At 43.6% G+C, this 20,723-nt stretch overlaps 1 protein-coding gene across 2 annotated transcripts in view; it reads right to left on the reverse strand.

The window, feature by feature from the left end:
• Nucleotides 1-5,350: 5,350 nt before the first annotated feature.
• RPAP1 (RNA polymerase II associated protein 1) overlaps nt 5,351-20,723 on the reverse strand; it is a 47,668-nt gene continuing 32,295 nt past the window's right edge. The window contains exons 17-25 of one of the 2 annotated variants that reach the window (XM_067296456.1): nt 19,241-19,442; nt 17,184-17,293; nt 15,245-15,440; nt 14,114-14,263; nt 13,472-13,614; nt 11,417-12,221; nt 9,118-9,294; nt 8,293-8,349; nt 5,351-7,508 (exon numbers count right to left, since the gene is read on the reverse strand). In XM_067296456.1, coding sequence (XP_067152557.1) covers nt 7,353-7,508; nt 8,293-8,349; nt 9,118-9,294; nt 11,417-12,221; nt 13,472-13,614; nt 14,114-14,263; nt 15,245-15,440; nt 17,184-17,293; nt 19,241-19,442 — 1,996 coding nt within the window. In that variant the 3' untranslated portion in view covers nt 5,351-7,352. The remainder of the gene's footprint in view (nt 7,509-8,292; nt 8,350-9,117; nt 9,295-11,416; nt 12,222-13,471; nt 13,615-14,113; nt 14,264-15,244; nt 15,441-17,183; nt 17,294-19,240; nt 19,443-20,723) is intronic. The other variant, XM_067296457.1, reaches the window with a different exon arrangement.

The raw sequence follows: 20,723 nt of genomic DNA on the forward strand, positions 1-20,723 counted from the left end.
TCCTCCCACTCCTTTTATCAGCAGACCAAAAGGGGGAGGGCAATGGCAGCCCCTGCCCAAATGATATCATCGATCCAAACCTGATCAATCTTATGGAAGGCAGTACAAAGAACAAAAATGAGCCACCATCTGTGGTGTCTTCTTGGTGGCAATACAGCTAATGTGCTGCGAGTGAGCTAACATGCATGTCAGAGAGAAGATATGCACGATACTTTTGCAGAGAAGCTTTTACATCATTCTACATGTATTTTCAATAACCTATATAAAACAAATATTGATGCCTGAAGCAGCAAGCTGCTTTTTGTGAAGAAACACTAACAACACTCCCTGGCAGTTGCTGCACAGCACACTTGTGTGGCTGCTGTTGCATCTTCATGGCGTGACACAAACAAACCCCCCAAGCTACAATTCACTATGAGCAATGGGATACCTGCAATTAATTCAGAGCTCTTTGAATTTCCCTCTATTCTGAGGAGATCTAAGAACCACCCTGAATTTATGCAACAAGGGTAGTTACTAACAAAAGCCTACATGCACTGAGAAAGTTCACAACATCTTTTTGGAGAAGTGCTCATTGATTTTGCGAGGCAAAGTAGAAGTGATAATGCTGAAGAAAAGTCACTTCTATGGTGGAAATGGTAACAGGGAAGTAAAGTCACTTGATACACAAGTTTTCGGTTTCCTTTCAGCAGACAGACCCAATAGATTAATCATTAGATTACCAAATATCTGACAGACCACAACCAAACTGCATAGTGTGCTTACACCACCTACACAGCAGTCAACCTAAATCAAAAAAAAATAAAGTTACAGCCTTCTTTGCTGTACGGCTTTCGAAGGGGGACGTCACACACGTTATTCATTACCACCTATGCAGGCCTGCAGATGCATACCCTGAGAGATGTGAGCTTCCATCCAAAAACTATCGGTAGCATCCGAATTCCCCAGTTTAACTATTTAATTAGGGATTGCTTCTGCAAACAGAAGCCATAGGAGAAATCAAACTAGGAAGAAATTCCAGTAAAGGATGGGGACGGAAGAGAACGCACGGGAGGGCAACGCTGGAGGGACAAGGAGGCTGGAGAGAGGGAACCGCAGGCGGCGAAGAGGACCCGGCGGCAGAGGGGGGCCAGCACCCCCACCCAGGCTGAGAGCTGGCAGCTCGGCCCCGCGAGCAGCCCCCCTGCCTTAGGCTGCCGCCCTCCTCCTTCCCTCGGGGGAAGCACGAAGTAACCTTCAGCATAGCCCCAGAAACGCAGCAGTCGCTTCCCCAGGGCGGAGGCCTGAGCAATGACAGAAAATAGCCAGAAAAGGCTCCTGCGGGAAGCTACAGATGTATTTCTCCGGCCTGTGGGAGCACAAAAGCCCAAGCCCCAACACATGAAACATATAGCTCAACACAACTAACCTGTTTAGTAGTTTTGATCATCCCTTCCGGCCTGCCGGCGCTCCAGAAAGCCAACGCAATGGGATAAATCCAGCCTTTCCCTCACATCACTGCTACCACTGCTGCTGCCCAGCCTAAGCTCCCCCAAGGCAGCTGCCGGCCCCCTTTGCTGGAGGCCGGGCCCAGGTGCCCCCAGTCAGCAGCAGGCAGCCCGGCCGGGCTGGGCACGTCAGCCGCAGGTGGTCATCGGCCGCAGGTGGTCTCCCCACCTCGCCCCTGGGGCCGGGGCCGGGGCCGGGGAGCCCAGGCACCCCGCCGCCGCCACCACCTGAGCCACGGCAGCGCTTCGAGGGCCGGCCCCGGTGCCACGCACAGACCTGAGGTCTCTGTTGTCCCTGCACGCTTCAAGGCCCCCCATGCCTCAGAGGCCCCAGCGTGCCCGTGCTCCAGGAACAGTTGCAATCCTTCGCGCAGTGCCGGCCCAGACTCCGTGTCTCTGCTACCGCTGGCAGCCAGGGCGGGCAGCCGCCTTAGCCTTGCTGCAGCGCTGCTGCCAGTGCAGCGGCCTCGAAGCTCTGCGCGGGCCGGGGCCAGTTCAAAGAGGCTCCAGCTGCGCTTCCCCGCTGTGTCCTCAGGCCTCGCCTGCGCTCCCAGCCCCGGTTCTGGGAAAGCACGGCTCACCCCTCGTCTCTTCTTCCCTGGAAGGGAAAGGCATCATCCGGGGAAATTAACACCTACATGCTCAGGGCAGACTTCCACTGTTCGGGTTTTTTTCTGGAAAATTTCATCCTAGTCTGTATAGTTTTTCTGGGGAGTTTTGCCCACAGCGAGGGCTTGTATCAGGATGTGTTGAATAATGAGCAACTACTACCTCAACCTCAGCTTCTGCTCTGTTGTAACGTGGACGAGGTGTGACCACGTTTTGACACCGCTAGCATTTCTAGGTCACATAACCCCCCTTTTGTTGTGGCTGGGACAAGCTGCTACTTTACCCAGTATCCCTTCAAAGGTTCGATTTCTCGTTCACGTTAGATTGGTGAGGGCACATAACATGCAAATACTCCTGGCCTTTCTCATATACCTTTGACCTTATGTTATGATATCCAAACACAGTACTTCCCGCAAACATCCATTCCCCTGATTGGACTTCGCTAGTTGTTCAACAGACAACTCGGGCTCAATAGAGCACTACAAAAAAAGTTACAAACTGATATGTATGCCAGTAGGTCTCATGAACTGGTAAGGGCTATTGTCCTGGCCTCTGGAACCAGATGTCTGCCAACATCTGCTAGCTCTGCCCCAGCAGAAAACAAAGACCTGGATCCAAAGATGATGCCGGCGTAGCTCAGTCTAAAATTTCTTTTGTTCTTTAGTAACCTGCACACAAGGATTGCTCAGTGCCAGGGCTCCTCGGAGTCTCTCTGTGACACTGCGCTGCTTTAGCATCTGGTCCTTTCCCAAAATGAACCTTCAAGTCAGTTTAAATTTGAACTCTTTATACTGTTCTTTTTCTCCTCAGACTGGGGCTGGCAAAAAAACTGTACACAGCATTTCTGTGACAGACTCAAGTTTACCACAAAAAAGGAAAGAAGGGGAGCACACGGTGGCCATTTGGCTCATGTTTACAAAAATTGCTCACTGCAACAAACAAAAGCTCTGAAAATGCCTCTTCGCAGTGGGCTCTCCATTAACAGAAAAAAAATGCCAGTTTTTAAAAAACTAGGGCAAAGGCCAATAAATTGCCATAAAGTTATTTGCACAAGGGTATCAGAGGACCAGCTTTATGAAAGGAGAGCTTATATGAGCTTCTGTAAGCTGAAGGAAAACATGTCCCATCCCCCCCTGCCCTTTGATGCTGTAGGCATCGCTTCCTTGATATTTGTTGAAAGAACACTGTAGATCTAGAAAAAAGCAAAAGCTAGAATTAACATTCCTCTCTACTCCATTTTCTGTCTGACACCAAAAGAAATGCAGTTGTCTGACCTGTAGTATATTTATATTCCCAAATCCTGTGGCTTGTTCTATCTGTCCATGACTTCATCAGCAAAAGGTGTTTAGGGTTTGCCTGATATTAAGTAGCCAGACAGAATGCGTTAGTCTAGAGATGGATTATTAAATTCCACTGTCAAACTTAAGTGGTCGATAAATACAAGGGAATGCAAGTGCTTTAATCATACAATGCTTCATGAGAATTTTGTAATAGTAATACATGCAAGTGCAGGCTTCTTACACTGGGATTTCAGTACTATTTTGATTTCTTCCTTGCCACACTCTACTTTCTGTTAGGCTTTGTCCTACCCCAGTGCATAGTACAGCCAGCTACTGAGTTGCCTGCATCTTCTTTAGGAACTGCAACCACTCAACAGAAGTGGGCCAAGTTACCAAATAGGGATTTTAACCTAGGGAATCCAAACAAAGCATGTTGATGGAAAGGCGCTCTCTACTCTTTTAAAATGGAAATAAAGACTCAATATAATGCAGAAAATTTCTCTCTACCACTGCCATTAAAGTTACAGGATGCATAATTATGAGAGCCCCATTATATTACCTGACAACTCAGCATCAATACTAGAAGGAAGTATTATATTCAGCTCTTCTCCAGTCCAGTGAACAACTTCTTTGTCTCAAAAACCACATTGTTTCTGTCTTCCAGTATAGCTCTTGCTGAATTTGTCCCAGGACAGATTCCCACTGTTCCTACATGGCATAACACCTGTAACTTGGATGCAACCAAGCATCTTCTAGCTGCTGTTGACCAGATGTTTTTTCATTCTGCAAATTAAAAGACAGCATCCATTTTCCTTTGTCCTCTGATCAGAGTTATCAAGCAATATAAGCTGTTCTGAGTTAGAACAACCTCAACCCCAGAAACCTATTCCAGGTCTTATTTAAGCAGGACTATGTTCTTCTGGAAGCAGTTTTAAGCCTTTGCTTAGAAGTTAAGAAGTCACACAACCTTTGGGCAGCTCCTCATTTTCTTTGTTTCCTCTGTTATTCTGATCAGGATTGAACTGGATTAACAGATGTAGCACACTTTGTTCCTGCTTCAGACTACGTTCAGCTTAAGTTTTAAGCTTCCATTCACTCTACCAGTATCTTTCCAAACTGCTCCTGATGGCAAAGCACTGAATGATCCTTAGCAAACAATCACATGGGAAATTGTTGAATTCTCTGCATTTTCTCCAAAAGTATTTATAAGAATCAAAAATGCATAAAATTTAAACTAGGTTTAAGGTTTTTTGAGTCCCGATTGCACTGCAGCCTAAAAAGTTTGTATTTAAAATAAAGCAATGCCCTCTAGTGTTCTGCAGAGAAATCTGAAACAAAGCTGCCCAAAGCCTTATAAAATCAAAGTTTAGGATTGCTGTAGCATCAGCCACAACTGTCACAGCCAAACTTTTGAAAACTCATGGCTGATATGCAGCCCACTTAATCTGTTCTGCACACAGGTGTGGCCTCCAGAACTATTTGGCATCCTTTTCTTTCTCCCATTGCTGGTGCTTGCAGCCAAATTCCACGTCAAAAGATGTAAATATTTTCTGGGCATATGCTGATGGCCCGAGGAGCATCTGGGAACAAGAGGGGCTTTTCAAAAACCGGCAAAAGCCATTTCCCTCCCCAGAGTTCACAAAATAAATGAAATTCACCTCTTCCCTCATCACGCACAAATACCATCTGTAGATAAGATTTTACTGCTGTCCCAATTGTGGCATGTGAGAAGTCGCATAAACCTCCACCCTGCACCTTCCCCAAGTACACACAGCATTCAGCACCCTGTGTTACTGACCACCACACCAGCAGGATGCCTTTGATTTGAAGAGCTCTATCACAAAGCAATGCTTCAAAGATGAATGGACATCCTTACAGAACGTAGCATTCCCAAGGTATTGATAGATTGTAAATAGAGCTATTCAAACTCTAAGATTTAAATAAAAGGACAGCAAGCATTCTTTGTTCCAAAAATTACAGAATTATCAAAATGTTTATTTACACCTTGAACACATTCCAAAACTCAACTTTGCATTGCACAAAGGACTGGAAGGGTTTTTATAACTGGAAGTCATAAAAGCTTATGGCAAAATCCTTAATGAAGGCTGTTCTTAAATGGGCAGCCAGGAGTCATTAAATCTCTCCACTCATTGGTCTTGAAAGACTACTGCCAGGGTTATCATCCACACAGAACAAAAACTTGAGTGCCTTCAATAAAACCTTTAATTACATCAAGTACTTTTAAAATAATTAAGAAAATCAATGTTGACCACTCTGTGCTTTTATTATTTTGTGATACTGATCTGCAACTGAGAGAAATTGCAGATCAAAAGCTGCAATAGGAAAAAAGAGATTAGAATGAAACACAAGTTCTGCCCATGTCCTATTTGAAACAAAGAGGAAAAGAGGTGAAACAGGCTGAAGATAAACCAGAAACACTGTCTTCTGGCGACCCAGAGGGGACTGGAACACTTAGAGAACTGTCTGTGCAAAGACAGCAAGCACAGCCATGGGAGTTGCTAGCTGGAATTTGTTTCCAATCTGGAACAATTTCAGTCAGTACAAGCTGTTCAGTGGCCTACACAAATGAGTTGGCTACAGTGTCAAGGAGCAACTTGAGATGCATATTCCTATTAACAAAGTTCCTCACTGTTACTAGCACATTCCCTGGAGCAAGACTGAGACAGGAATGGACTCTTCAGAGGGAAGCTAGCTTGGCCTGTGCAGCAGATAAGGAGAGGAGCTTAAGTCTTCAGGCTAAGCATCACCCTGCACCTTCCAAAAGAGTTTATTCACAAGAACAAAACAAATCAACTTTATCAAGTTCTGTTCAGAAAAGTAACTCTCCTACCCTCACAAAAGCCTGTCAGACACTCCCCTTAATTTTGCAAAAACTATTGGATATATCAGTGAAACATTGGCCTCAGTGGAACTGCACTTAGCAGTATATTCTGAGCTTGAGCTGGCACTCATGATGAGCCTTTCAGGGCAATACACTTGCAGCCCTTGTGGTTGAGGCTGCAATACAGAATTAGGATGCAGAAGTGGGGTCAAATTAGGAATTTTTAAAAGTAAGTTTAAACTTAGGAACTTCTACTTTAAAATTTAAATTATATTCCCCTCTTCTGAAAAGAGAATCAATGCACACTCTAGTTAAACAAGCAGATTCTTGTTTTTTTTCCCTCTAATGGGGAGTGGTTACTGTCAAGCATCCTGCAAAGAAATTATTTTTTAATCTTGTTACAGACATAACTAAATTACAAGAGAAAAGCAAGCAGGTTTGAGACTGTCCAAAAGACAGCCAAGAGAGAATGCGCCATTGTATCTACCACTGCATTACAAACTATCGTTTCTATTGCATCCTTAGAAATCTGATGTAATGTTTGTGTGACTGATGGCATACACATAACACTGTCCTAGAGAAACTACCTGTTTAAAAACAAAAAAACAACCAAAAAAAAAAACCCACGCAGCTCACAGGATCATCTTCTCTCTTGTGTTGTCATTCTGTTTGCAGGGGGACCATTCAAACAAAGCTCAGGACACAAAAAAGCAAGGGAAAGATCTGCATTCAGAAAATGGAGAAGACGACTGACATCATCTTGAGAAACCACAACATCCAGCTTTAATGAAACAAACAATTTTTTCACTTCTTTCATTTTATTCAGTCCAATGGCTTCCAGGCACATTTTTCTCACCTCCTCCAGGAAGAAGCAGAAGAACCTGAAGGAGAATGGAAGAATATGTCCCAGCTTTCAGCATGGAGAGGCCACACACATATCTTGTCATATCTTGAGAAGACTTGTATTGTTCTGCAAGGCTGGTAGCATTCTAATAGCGTTTCAGTTTGAGGAGATGCCAAGAGTGTCCAGGCAAGACACTGTTACCTATCTGAAGTGGATGTTTTTTCATCACTGAAACATAAACTGAGCTTTTCTATTCTTCCCCTTGGCCCTCCTCTTAAACAAGTGCTTTGCTATGAGACTAGCACTGATGCATACTCCTTATTTTCTTTCTGTGTCACCATCTGCAGGTACTTCAGTCGCATAGGAGGGAGTTGCTCATAAAGATCAAATCCCAAAGGGCTCTCTGCATTCAGCATTTTGTAGTAGAGAAGGTGCTTCTTCAAGGTCTGAAGACAGAAACAGCAGCCATTAAGTATGTCTGAGAGGTGGGAATCTAATGTTTTCTCCCCATCTCCCACACAACATTACAAACACCAAATATTACAACTCCATCATGCCCAGCATGTTTAATTGCATCATCTTCAGTAGAACTGTAAAAGGTGAGTTTCTTTCAAGAAAAATTCACTTTTGGTTTGCATGAGATTTCCCCTTTTGAACGCAACTCCACTGTCTCAACAGCCCCTCATACTGACCTCTTGTCAGAAGTCCAAATTGGGTTCTGACTGGGATCTAGGAATGTACTGCGGACATTAGACATCAAGGGCCAAGTGACTCAGCACTTTCACATAAACAATAGACTTTGGTAATCTTCCTTACGATAAGGCAGGATAGAAAAGAGGAGAAACTTAAAATCTATTTTGTTCTTTTGTGGGGGGCATCCAACTACGAGAGAAGGGAGATCCTTGCTGGCCTCCTATTCATAGTTGCGGTGGAATCACCTCTAGGACCTCTCTCTATCCACATATAATGGTGCTCAGGCAAGAGGCACAGATATAGAGAACAAGAGATTCATCTCAGTGTCACTGGGCTCTGAACACTGAGTTAAATTACAAGAACTAGATAATGGTAGTTTTAGCCGTTACAGATCAAAATCCTGCCGCTAATCTCCTCTCACTCTCAAGTTAGCAATGTAATAAAAGCAAATCTCAAAAACCAAAGCTAAATCTCTAACAGTACCATGCCTGTAAAACTAAAGTATCGGTGGCACAAACTGGTCTTTGCAGAGCCTACCTCATCGACCAAGAGCCATGTCTTCCGCAGCATGCTTTTCCGAGCAGCATCACCCTCCTAGGAACAAAACATGCACATTGCTTAATGTAGCACAATGCTAGCTTTGCCTGTGGGCCACACAGCACTCCAGGATGATGCTCTGCTCATTACGATGATGCTCCATATAACAGCTTGTTTCACCAGAAAGGGCTCAAGATGGCTGTCGCTTGGATCCCCCACCTCTCTCCTCCCTTTCCAGACTAGTAGCCTTATGAGGCACTGAAGTCAGTGGAGTTGTTCTTACATTGCCATTGCTGAAACTCAGCTGACATCTCAACTATCACGTAGAATCGTACATCAAGCAAAGGTGAAGTGTTAGCACAAGGAACCAGTGCTGGGGCCCAAGGCCATGGGAGGGCTCCTGCTTAGTTAACTCATGCAGGAAGTAAGTCATTCAAGAAGGCGATAGGAGAGAGCACCCCACATCTTAGTCTCTGCCTGGGACACTCAAGTCTATCATGAGCTCCCTCATCCTTAGTACTTCATTCTTCCCTTCTGGACAATAGCTCAAGTGGTTGCTGACCTTGAAGGGTTATGCAGGATTGGCTATCATTAATGCATGCTTTTTAGGGTATACTGAACAAGAGCTGCTGTCTGTCTCATAGGTGGATTCCACCTGCAGATCTCAAACAGCTTCACAGTCCTCAAAACACACTCACAATCTTTGTTTTCAAACAAAATGTGCCCAGGGGTCAGTGCCTGACCACAAGCCACACTGGACACTTGCGAAGAGCAAGTGCAAAACCCAAAGCTTCTAGCCCAGAGGCTCTTCTATCCATTACCTACCTGTGTTGTGCTGTCTTGGGAGAAAATAAAGCTGTTCACATGAGCCACAGCCACCACATAAAGAACAGGGCACCAGGTCTGGCGCAGTGCTCCAGTGACCAGTGTTCGGAAGTAGAGTTGCAGGAGGTTCAGGTTATCCTCAGGAGGGGAAGTATATCGCTCAAGAGGCACGGGGAACTGCAAAAAAAACACCCAGTGACAACATTAGTTTGTGTGAAGGAAAGTTCATGTCTTTAGAGTCCCCCTCCCCAACTGTTTAAGTGTGTGCTGCCATGTAAGATGGTGCACCTTGGTGGTGCAACCCCTATTAGGAGCAGGGCTGTTACTGCCCATGCTGACTGATGTGACATGATCTTGACAAAACATCCTCAAGACCTCTTCAGCTTTATGGAGAGATGCTTTACTGGATACATGACTGCAGTTGCTTTTGGCACAGGAAAGAAGAGTTGCTTTCAAAGTGAGGAGACAGCATCTTCAACAGCACTACATCCTGATAACGTGTCAGAAAGGCTTACACTGACCTATGCATTTAGCCAGAAAAGGAGAGCAGATATATGTTCAACGTGCCAGAGTTAATGCTGCTGTTAAGTGAAGCTTCCAACACTTTCTGACTTCACTGTCCAGCTTTAAAACAATAGATTAGAAGAACTTTTAGCATCAGCTTGTTTTTATTTGCTTCTCCCCTCTCCAGGAGCACAATTTTTATTCTCAGTTTTCAGACAAGCTCTCTAGAGCTAAAATTATGTATTTCTCTTTGGAGCATCTTCCTTATGAGATCAAAAACAATTATTGATTTTACTCAATTCAAAAGTAGTCTTCACTGACAAAACGGCATTGACAACAAAATTCAGATTTGGCTACCAAAGAATATTTCCTGCCTGATAAGGTATCTTTAACTTGATTTAAAACAAAACAAAGGAATAAAAAATAAAAGCAGAAAAGTGATCTTGCTCAAATTTTCCAAAACAGAATTTGTTTTCAAGCAACAAGGCAATGAAAACACTGTCCAAAGTATTCGGCATAAGAAAAAAAAAGGGGGGGCATGTGTAAAACAAGGCATAAAAACGTGTTGTGAAACTTTCTCCATTGTAACATATATCACAATTCTGGAGTTGAAGGATGAAGTACCTGACCTAGAATTAAGGCCTTCATCTGGAACATGGCATTCAGCCCTGCTCCTCTCTATACTGGTGGAAGTAGAACAGGGCTGCTGAACAAGGAGAACTCAAACAGGGAAAGTCTACTGGGATCATCAAGAGAACAGAGAGTTTATCATAAGAAGGCAGCCAGAAGATCTTGGCTTATATAGCTTAAGAAACAAAGGCTCATCTGGCCATATAGTAAAACTGGCCTTAGGGCTACTACAACCAGAACAAAAACACTGCAACCACATGAGGCACAGCACTGACCTCATGTAAACTCATCCTGCTGGTTTGCAGTTGTTGGAAAAAAAATTTTGAAAGGTTACTTTCCATTAGCAGACTTCAGGCTAGATCAGCTATTTTATCATTTTGCAACTGATACAGAGCTTAAAGCCAGCTAAATTCGGTCTCTTGTGCTCTGCTCATTCAAAAGAAATGTAGTCCTGCCCTTGTCGGATCAAATTTTCTTGCTGAGTGAGCCAGTAAAGCAGAACTCCAGTATAACCAACTATGCAAATGGTCAGAGAGGGAAAATGACTGTCCATGCATCAGGCAAGAGAAAGGTTAATACCAGGGAAAAAGAAGACATATTTAAGTGAAAGGTCATTGCTGGGAGAAGAACCAGTGCAAAATGGTCCTTCATACACACAGGCCATAAATTAGAAGAAGGCTGTCAGCCATTAGATCAAGCAGGGTGTGGGACAGTCTCCACTGGAAGCTGCGAACAATTTTGCAGCTCCCTCCCTCCACATATACACACTATCTGCTCTCAAAACAAAGTTCAAAAGGGTTCTGAAAAGGATTATGTGATAGGGGCCTGCACCTACGTGGACTGGACTTTTGTTTTTCAGGCTTACAATCAATCATGCTACTTCAAAATAAAAAGAGCAACAAAAATTATGTAGAAGTACCAGCAACTGCTGTCATAGCCCTAAATCAAAAGAACATTACTTTCCATCCCTGTTCCATTTTACATTCTTCAGGAACAATAAGGACCTTGTAAGCAAGCAAATCATGATTATTCTACTGAATAGTGAGAGATGAGGAAGGAGAGGAAGTGCTGGGAGGATGCCCAAATCAAAGTTGGAGAAACATAGTCAAGAGCACAGTATCCCAGGGATGAGAAGTGCCAGCTAACTGTTCTAAGCCAGGGTTACCTGCTGAAGTGGCACCCCCAGTGACCTCAGGATACTTGTGTGCTCCCCAAAGACAGAGAGCCGCAGATGAATGCTGAAACGCTTCTGCAGAGGTAGAAGAACAAAGGCTCCAAAGAGTGGATCTCCAAAGGAGACACCTTCAAACTGCTCCAGAAGACTTGTGTAGAGATCATGGAATGAAGCCAAACCAGGGAGAGGAGCATCCAAGTTCAGGGAGTCCAGTGCTTTGGGCTGGCAATAGAGAGAGAGAAGGGCAGCTGCGTAGCAATGGATTGGTGCTTCTAGAAAGAGGTCTCCGCCTGTGAGGAAGACACACATAAGCCGTGCAAGTTTGGCAGCAGTGGGGATGCTCTGAAGGGTTTTAGCACGCCAGGTTTCCAGTAACAAGACCCACTGCAGGTTCCAGGTCACAGTGTTGACTAGATCAAGTGGGAGAGAGTTCAGCACAGCCCCCCGCGTTTCTGCATTAGTCACTTTATTGTAGAGGCTGATAAGAGGAAAGTATGGCCAGTCTGAAGGCAGGATGGGCCCTTTGACCTCAGGAAGCAGCATTGACTGGATGAGGTAATTCTGTCCTTGGTAGGATGCCCGGGAACGCACAAGGGTAGGCTGCAAGTGAACAAAATGAGAGAGGTAGCAGGAGCGGATGAAACGCAGATTTTGGTATGACTCTCTCAGCAGGACACCACGGGTAGGCTTGGAAAAACATGCTGCCGCAGAGCCAGGCTGTGCCAGTTTGGCACTGGTACCCAGGTGCAGGATATCAGAGAAGTCAGCTGCTTCTGGCCCTCCAGCTTTCCCTTCACTGCAAGATAAAGATAAACATCAGCCCTTTAAAAACAAAAAACAAACAAAAAAAACATCACCACCAACAGAAATTCATTGCTATCTCCTCCCTGGATCAGGGACACTGGTATGCACAGAACTCCCAACAGTCTTTGCAGCATTCAGCTGGGATAATAGTGAGCCGCTGTAAAGCATCAGATCTGTTCGTATACACAGGAAATTCACAGAAATACATTTGGAGTTAGCAATACTAAGGCCTTGCCATGAAAAACCTCCACACAATGCCAGCAGTCTGGTCTGGAGGCTGCAATCCCCTGTCCAGGGCGACAGCCTACTTACCAATACAGCTGTCAGGGTACTGAGATGAAATACTGCATATCATAAAAGGCCTGTACACATCAGTAAGACAGTTCTCACAACGCTAGCTTTGCAGCTGGCACTGGCAAAATCAGGGAAACAATGCAGACTGGTAATTAGAATTTAGGATGGGGGTGGGAGGGTCAAACCCATATGCCACAATCTCAGGTTAGAGACTGACCATGGTCTCCGATTACTTGCCAAATTCTCACAAAACAGTAGATCTACAGTGGTGGAGGGTTTTTTGTTTGTTTGTTTGTTTTGCAAAAACACTTTCCTTTTGAAAGGAGAATTTTCTGAAGAAGTCTGATATCTCCCTGCAGCGCCTTTGTCCAACCTCCTAGAGGGTGTACTATGGCAAGTTTCAAGAAGATTGTGACAAGCAAAATAAACCATCATTATCTCAGCCAGACATGGGAGGTTTCACATTTGAGATGCCTGTGATTTCCTTCGGTTCAAGGTGGAAAACACAGCTGTTGTCAAAACAAACATCAAAACAAACTGTGCATGTATTTGCATATTAAGGATGAGAGGAAGATTTAGTAAACTTCAGAGCAGGTCAGGTTTCCATCTACTTCCCAGGCTCAGTTTGGTATTCACTACTCTCAGGACAGCGGGTGCCGAGCCTTGGTAAGCATCAGTTCTATCAGGGGTCATAGGACTCTTGCCAAAGAGGAGATCAAAAGACATTGGTTACATTTCTCAATATTGCTATGCTGGAAAGAAAGCTGCAACCGCAATGCTGGTCCAACTAGAAGGCTGGAGAATATGTCGTGGAGTATCTCAGATTTCAATACAGGCCCTGTGAAAGGCCAAAAATTATTACAAAATTGTAATGCCAACATCTGCTTTTTTTTCTTTCCCAAGTCTTCCCATATCCAAGACCACAAAAGGAAAAAATGCAAAGCTTACGGAAAAAACTCCGGATTAAAGGCAAGATCCAATAGGACCTCATGAGCCAGATGCTCACTCCCTGGCAACAGACGGCTTAGCAATGCCATGGCAACGCAGTGATGGAGTGAGGCATGCTGGGCATAATCTGGGCAAGTGCCTGCCTGTACAGGAAACAAAACCAAATAACAGATAAAAGCAATAAACCATTTGTCAACAAGGCAATTGCAAGGAGAGGAGAGTCAGTCAAGACATAGATCTCATTGGAAAGTGAGGGACTGAGGCAGACTGCAAGAGCTGTCAAGCATGCATATGGAGATCTTTCTCCTTCCCCTGAATGTCCTAGACAGTCAGGCACAGTTCTTGAGTGTACTGCTAAAAAAAAGTTATTCTCACTCTAACCCAAAGCCAGGCAAAAATATAATTTTGCCACCTAAAGTATTTTGGACATAAGTCCCCACATTGGTAACCATAAAGTGAAGATATTATTTGCTGATGGGGGCAGAATAGTCAGAGAGCTGGGGAGAGTCACCAGACCTAAGTGAGGTATGGGAAAGAACATGGAGGCAAGGACCAGTCTCCAGTTTGACACATTAACCCATTGGAGAGGCTAGGGCAAAGTGAATTACTGGATGAAAGAAATGAAAGGACTAACAAGGATACCATTCTCCGAGCCAATGTTAACACAAAGTACTGCAGATGATATTCATGGCGCAGTATCCATGCAGATGAGGGTGTTATAGAGGGAGGTCCAGTCTGCCAGCTCAGATGCAGATAATCCTTCAACCCTTTGAAGTCCAGCACAGAGCTGTACTATAGAGGAATCAAAAGTGGAGACAAATACTACTAACAGTCCCTGCTTGGAAGAAAATAAACCTCAGTCCTCTCCAAGGTCTGCCCCCTACCCTCTCCCATAGGAATACCTGTCAGCTACTCCAAAAGGGAGTAGCCTGATAAATATCCCCTTTTCTGCCTCAGGGATCGCCCATATCCATCATGACCATCCCTTCCTCAAGTAACCAATAGTCACTGCCTACATTTTCCACAGTGCTTTGTAAGGCAGAAGTCAGGGCAGTGGCTTAAGAGCTTTTTCCTCTTATCTGGTAAGGTGACTTTATTAGTGACTGATCAGCTAATTCAACATAAGATCAGAGAGGAAGGCTTTGAGAAAGCTTATGGCAGGCACTCTGTCTCTCTAGGGTGTTCTGTCATTTCTTCTTCAGAGTTTGCACTCTTCCATGACACCATTATTCTGAAAATTCAGGGCAACCAGAAGTTGGAAGAAACCTCTTCAGCCACTATAGTACTCATTCTCTGGTTTAATTTTATTCTATTCTTCTTTATTATACCTCCTTCAACGCCCTCCCCTCCACCTTGACATTTAATTATTTATTTTTTTATTATTTATTTTTATTTTTCGGCTGAGGCCAAAAACCAGTTATTTAAGATTTCTCAACATTCTTCATAAATCCATCCTTTGCACATCATTGTTCTTCACCATCCTGCTCTGAAATAATTGCAGCTTCCCACTGTCGACTGGATATTGAAATACAAAGACAAAAGAAACTTTTTGGGTCCTAGTCCCACCTGTTCTGAAAATGGGAAGTATTTCTCTCTCTTGCACTTTGATCATTTTAAATTAAAAAAAAAAAAAAAACAAAAAACCCACACCACACAACAATTCTGCCTTAGTCCTACTAAAAACACTCAAGCCTGGGAAGATACAAATGCTAACGTCCCTCTGAAGTGTATTATCACTCACACTGAACTTATAGTGAAAAAGTCAACTCTCACCTTGCTGATCAGCCCTTTGTGAATGTGTGTGATGCTACTGATGAGAAATAGGAGGGCAGTGAGGAAGGGGAAAGGTGACTTGGAGCCAACTAGGCTCAGGGGAGGTTTGCCTCCAGTACAACTCAAGGACACAATGCTGAAGACAGACTCCGGTGCTGGGGCACAGGATAGAGGATTGCACAAAGCAGAACATGGCCTGTGTGAACAGAGAAAGAGAGAGAGATCAGGTCAAAGAGCACTCATCCCACTGAAGGTTTCTCTTGTAAGAATGTTACTATCTGTACCTTGCCACACACTGCAGTCAAACGGAAGCCCCAACAACTGTGCATGAAAAAACCTACTATCACAGTTGGTCAAATAAGCACTACTGCCATACAGGCTTATGCCAGTGAGCTGTGATGAACTCTAATCTTCAGCTAAACTCTTCATGACATGCAAAAATATTGATGCAGTGATGCATCTCTGATGTCAAACATTTGAAAGCACTGGGCCCTTGATTAAAATAAATAAAACAAACAAACAAACAAACAAAACAACCCACATTTTCCCATATGCACATGTAATGCAGACTAATAAGGCTGCTCACCCACTCAGGACATTTCAAAAATAAACTGGCAGGCAAAGCCAAAAGGCCAGCTTTTACCTAGAACTGATACTGCAAACATGCTGCCTCTCATGAGCCTATGAAATGCATATTTAGAAAGTTTGTTCAGAAGAACCTGGCTTTAATGTACATGGAGATGACTGTCTATGCATACCACTCTTGGTGTGTGCTCACTCTCTGCAAGTGAAACTAAAACCTTTCATACCAGCACTACTTACAGGGGCCACACCTGGCATACCATGCCTGCACAGGCAAGACCACTACAGCCTGTAGCACGTTGCTAAACAGTAACGGGGCAATAGGGCAAATTCTGTCAAAGATTCACACAGTTTTTCTATGATATAACTATTTATTCTTTAACTGCATTGCTCTTCCACTGCCATACTGAAAGGACTCTGCTCTTTGAAGGCAGTTTCTGATCTGGGACCCAAGGAGTAGCCTGAACTCCAGGCAGCCACTCTGTATGGCTGGAACACACAAAAGGCTGCCTGCACTTAGAGGAAACTGGCCATAATCTGCCCAGAATATTCAGATAAGATTGTCAAAACCTTAAGGTGGAGATTAGCTGACCCTTCATTTACCAGAGCCTGAGATAAAGCTCATGTTATCTGAAAGTCTGAAAAGACAGTTTGGTACATGGCCTTTCTCTGCAGCGGCTTTCAGGGCGTTTGTGGAACTCTGCAGGAGCTTTAAGACAGTGTGTAGTTTAAATCTTTTTATGAAAGCAGCATCATATAGACCACGTGAATGGTACACGCACCCCTCTGACATGAGAAGCACCCAAATTAATCTTTTCTTTTTTCATTTTTGCCACTGAGACCAAAAAAGAATCAAAGCCAAGAGTGACTAACAACCAATTTGGAATTGACGTGAAACACAACTGCATAGGAGGGCAGCGTCTGCAGAGATGCAGATGCTGCAGCAGCACCAGGAGGGAAGGAAGAACTGGAGAAACTCTGTAGCCACCCTGCTTTTTGCTGTGAGAGGACAGAAGACAAGACAAGGTATAGGCAGAGCCATAACACACTAATTCATCCCACTTTCAGTATCACACATATAGGGCATATATATATATATATATATATACACACACACACACACACACACACACACACACACAGGAGGAAATGGGAGGGGGGGAACTGCCTGAAGCAGAACTGTTGTTCTTTGATATATCCTAGGCTAACACTAGACAATTTCTTTTCTGTGAGTGGGTCCCCAATCCCTGAACCACTCCATCTTCTACATTCCTGACCACACAGTATAGTATAGAAGAGAGGCTTCCTTCCTTCCTTAGCTTCTGGCAACAGCATCTTAGTAATGAAATGATTTTACCTGAGCAAATCCCACATGCTGTGCACAGCTGGCTGGCTGAGAAGGGGTAGCAGCACCTCAAAGGTCAAGTGTTCCAGTTCCTCTAAGCAGTCAATTGGATTGACTGATGGCTGCAGAAAACATGGGAAAGGAGGGGAAAAGATGGTGAATGAAGGCATTTCAATGAGGGAGAAAAGCAGGTTGATTTAATTATTTTCTCTTTTGTTTAACAGCTCTTTGCCAACCCACATCTTCTACATAGTGATACTGCTATAGGTCAGAAGAGAGTCAGTCTCACTGCTGACAACAGCCTGGAAGCTGAGAGCTGGTGCCCCAAGGTGTCCTCCCACTCAAGTATTAAAGTGCATCACAGAGAATTCTTAATTGGCTGGAAGTAAGGCATGGACAAAATTCCCTAAATGAAAACTTTCCCTAACTGGCTAAAACCCCTTCCCTTCCCCATCTATGTGCTGATCTTCCCATTTAACTTGAAGACAACACAAAAGTGATCAGAACTACCTTAGGAAAGCAGAGCAGCACCATGAGGGTCTCCAAAAAATATCAGCAGTATAAAATGAGATTGACCTACCCACCAAGGTAAGACTGTGGATGAACACTGCACAGAGGAGGATCTGTAGCTTTTAGAGAACCATCCCAATTCTTCCGCCCCTAGTAAGCAATATTCCATGTTGAAGGAACATGCTGTAAATTTTTTACTTCTTTTTCCCTTCATTAGAATGCTGTGTTAGGATACAGAAATACTCATTGCCATAACTGTAAAGAATAAAATCCAGTTTGGCCCCCCAGGTGAAATCCCTCTCCAAAAAGCAGTCAGCAAAATCTATGAGGAGATGTTAACCTTAGTTCTGAGTAGTCTAACAAAAGTTTCCCAAGAAGGCCCAGGTAACCACTATTCTCTAGTTACTCTACCAGTTGATTTTTTTTGTACTACTCCATTCAAATGTGCTATGTGCAATTTTTTTTTAATCAGATCACCTAATCACAGTTAGAGGATTGATTTTTATTTTAAGTGGAAATAAAAATTCTTGAGTCATAAGGACCTAAGAAATTATGTTTGCTAGCCACTCTTCTGGGATGTCTATAAAGGTTAATGAGAAGTACTAAATTGTTTAAATGGTGACCCTAGTTCTCTAAAGCTCAGCAGCTAATGATAGGCAGGTGAAAGCTACTACCAACCTTTCAGGTATTGAAAATATCTTTGAAAGATGTTGGTGGTTTTCACCACAGCCATTCCTAATAAACTCATTTGTTTTGGGGAAGTTTCAGAGGAGATGCAGAGGTCTGAATAATTACAGGCATTAAATTATCCACACACCTTGAAGACAGCTCTTCCATGTCAGGATTCAGACATGTCAGTTGGGCAGTAAAGGGAAAACTTACATTTAATCTTCAAACGTGAATCTTTATGGCAGCTAAAGTATAAGATACCATTCTTCAACAGTATCACACTGATATGTGTTACCTTCAGAAAATTCACTTTAAAAGATGACCACATACCACAACAGTAACTGGGTTAAAGAATTTGACCTTGAACATTAGTGGGGCAGCAAATAAATCGGTATTTATTGCTTCCTATTCCAAGTTCATATGGCTTGACCCTCAAAGCTCAACCTTACAACCAGACTACTGCAGCCTAACTGTCCACGTGTAAGCTCTCAGCCCACAACAAATGCAAAAAAGGTGCAACTTTATTCAGCCCACAAAGAGAAAGGATTGCCAAACTAAATTAGGTAATATTTGCTGCATGCTATGGGCCTCTTTAGTAAATCAGAGCATTCACAGCACTACCACATAACCTGATTGAGACTCTAAGCCCCAAGGAAGAAAGGAAGACAGTAATTTTTAGCACTGCTAATGCGAAGGGTCAGCAAACTTATCTGACCCTAAATGCCACACTGCCTAAATATGAGATGTGGAAAATAAAATCTAGTCCTCAGCTAGATTCTTCAACTCTTGTTTCTTGTTTTCAGCGTTGCTTTTAAGTTCAAGTATTTCAGAGACAATACACAAGCTGATGCTGGTGAGATGAAAAGAAATCCCATATTTTCAGGCTGTACCTGTTGGCTGCAAGCACTGTAATAAACTCCCAAGTAGATCATGTAAGTTGTTGTTAGAGGCTGGAGAGCTTGCCAAGTTTCTGTCTGGGATATCTCCTGGAGGATTCTTTTCAGACTGGTCTCAAGGAAGGGCCGTAAGTTTGACACTTGATTCCATGTCACTGGTGGAGGAGGAATCTGTTCATTATCTTCTGAGCCATTACTGAAACACAATGGGAGAATGACACAGGATAATGAGGACGTCTCAGAAGCAATCTCTCAAAATCATCATTTTTAATAGTAACTTTTCCAGTTGCAGGTGGTCTGGAAGACAGATATGTAATGACAGCCTTGGGGGGGGGGGGGGGAGGTGGGGGGGGGGCAACAACACATTTTTGCACATTCCTACAGACCAGCCCAATCACTTCAGGTAGAAAAGTCCAGTGCAGAAGCTACTCATGCAAGCTAAAATTTCTTCACCTACATTACTCTGTCCTTAAGCTATTTTCTAGTTTCACCTGTCATACTACCCTAGCCTCCAGCTTTGATTAGATTAGTCAAGAGTTTCCTGCTTTTCACTAGAAAAAGTACCTGTGTCTTCAGCAAATCCTAATGCTTTGATGTGTATTTTCTACGAAGTAGTAAATACTAAGACACTGGACTCAATACTGATCCCTGGGGGAACCCACTACTAGCTGGGGTCCATTGTGACCATGGAGCATTGAGGCCCACACTGCCTTATAGAAGAGTAGAGGAGGGGGAACCTGGGACTCACTAAAACCAGCATGATCAGTGAAAGCTGCACAGGAGAGAGGAGTAGCACTAATTCACAAAACAATAACTATTGAGAAATACTAGGTAGGAGAGGTGGAGCATAGCAGAGGGGAAGGTAATGACAGATATAGCTCATCCATGCACAGCTGACCTTACTGCCAAGTGTCTTTTAGCCAGCAAAACAGGACTAACTATTGTTTTAAAGTGAAGATGGCCAGTTAAGAATTGGTTCCCCTTGGGAGCTCAGTTATATGATGCATCCCCTTTCAAACCTAGAAGATTCTGATAGGTAAGGATCTTTTGCAAGCCACTTTGCTTTTCACCCCTAGACCCTGCTATACCATATCCAGGATAAATAAGGAAACAAAGCAGGAGAGCTTCACTTTGCTCTTTTTAATTTTCACACGAATGGCTTTCACATCAAGGAACACAGGACTGAATGGGACCTTAGCCAGTTCTCTGCTGTTCCAGGCACAACAGCAAAGGAACCCTTTAACAAATATAGAGGGGCTTCGTCTTTAAGGCAACACCAAATAAAGCCAAAAAGGCCTTAAAAAAAGACAAACAACCAAACTGCAGTTAATCTAGCTCTACAGAAGTAGGCTCAGTTCTCTGAGGTTTTATGAAGGGGCAAGGACTGCTCTGTTATCAATGGCCACAGTCTGTTTCCCATCGGACAACGACATCACCTTTTTAACTTCCAATTTTCCTGTGGCAGAAACATTTTTGG

The sequence above is a fragment of the Apteryx mantelli genome, chromosome 4 (genome assembly GCF_036417845.1).
Source record: "Apteryx mantelli isolate bAptMan1 chromosome 4, bAptMan1.hap1, whole genome shotgun sequence".
NCBI classification, from domain to species: domain Eukaryota; kingdom Metazoa; phylum Chordata; class Aves; order Apterygiformes; family Apterygidae; genus Apteryx; species Apteryx mantelli.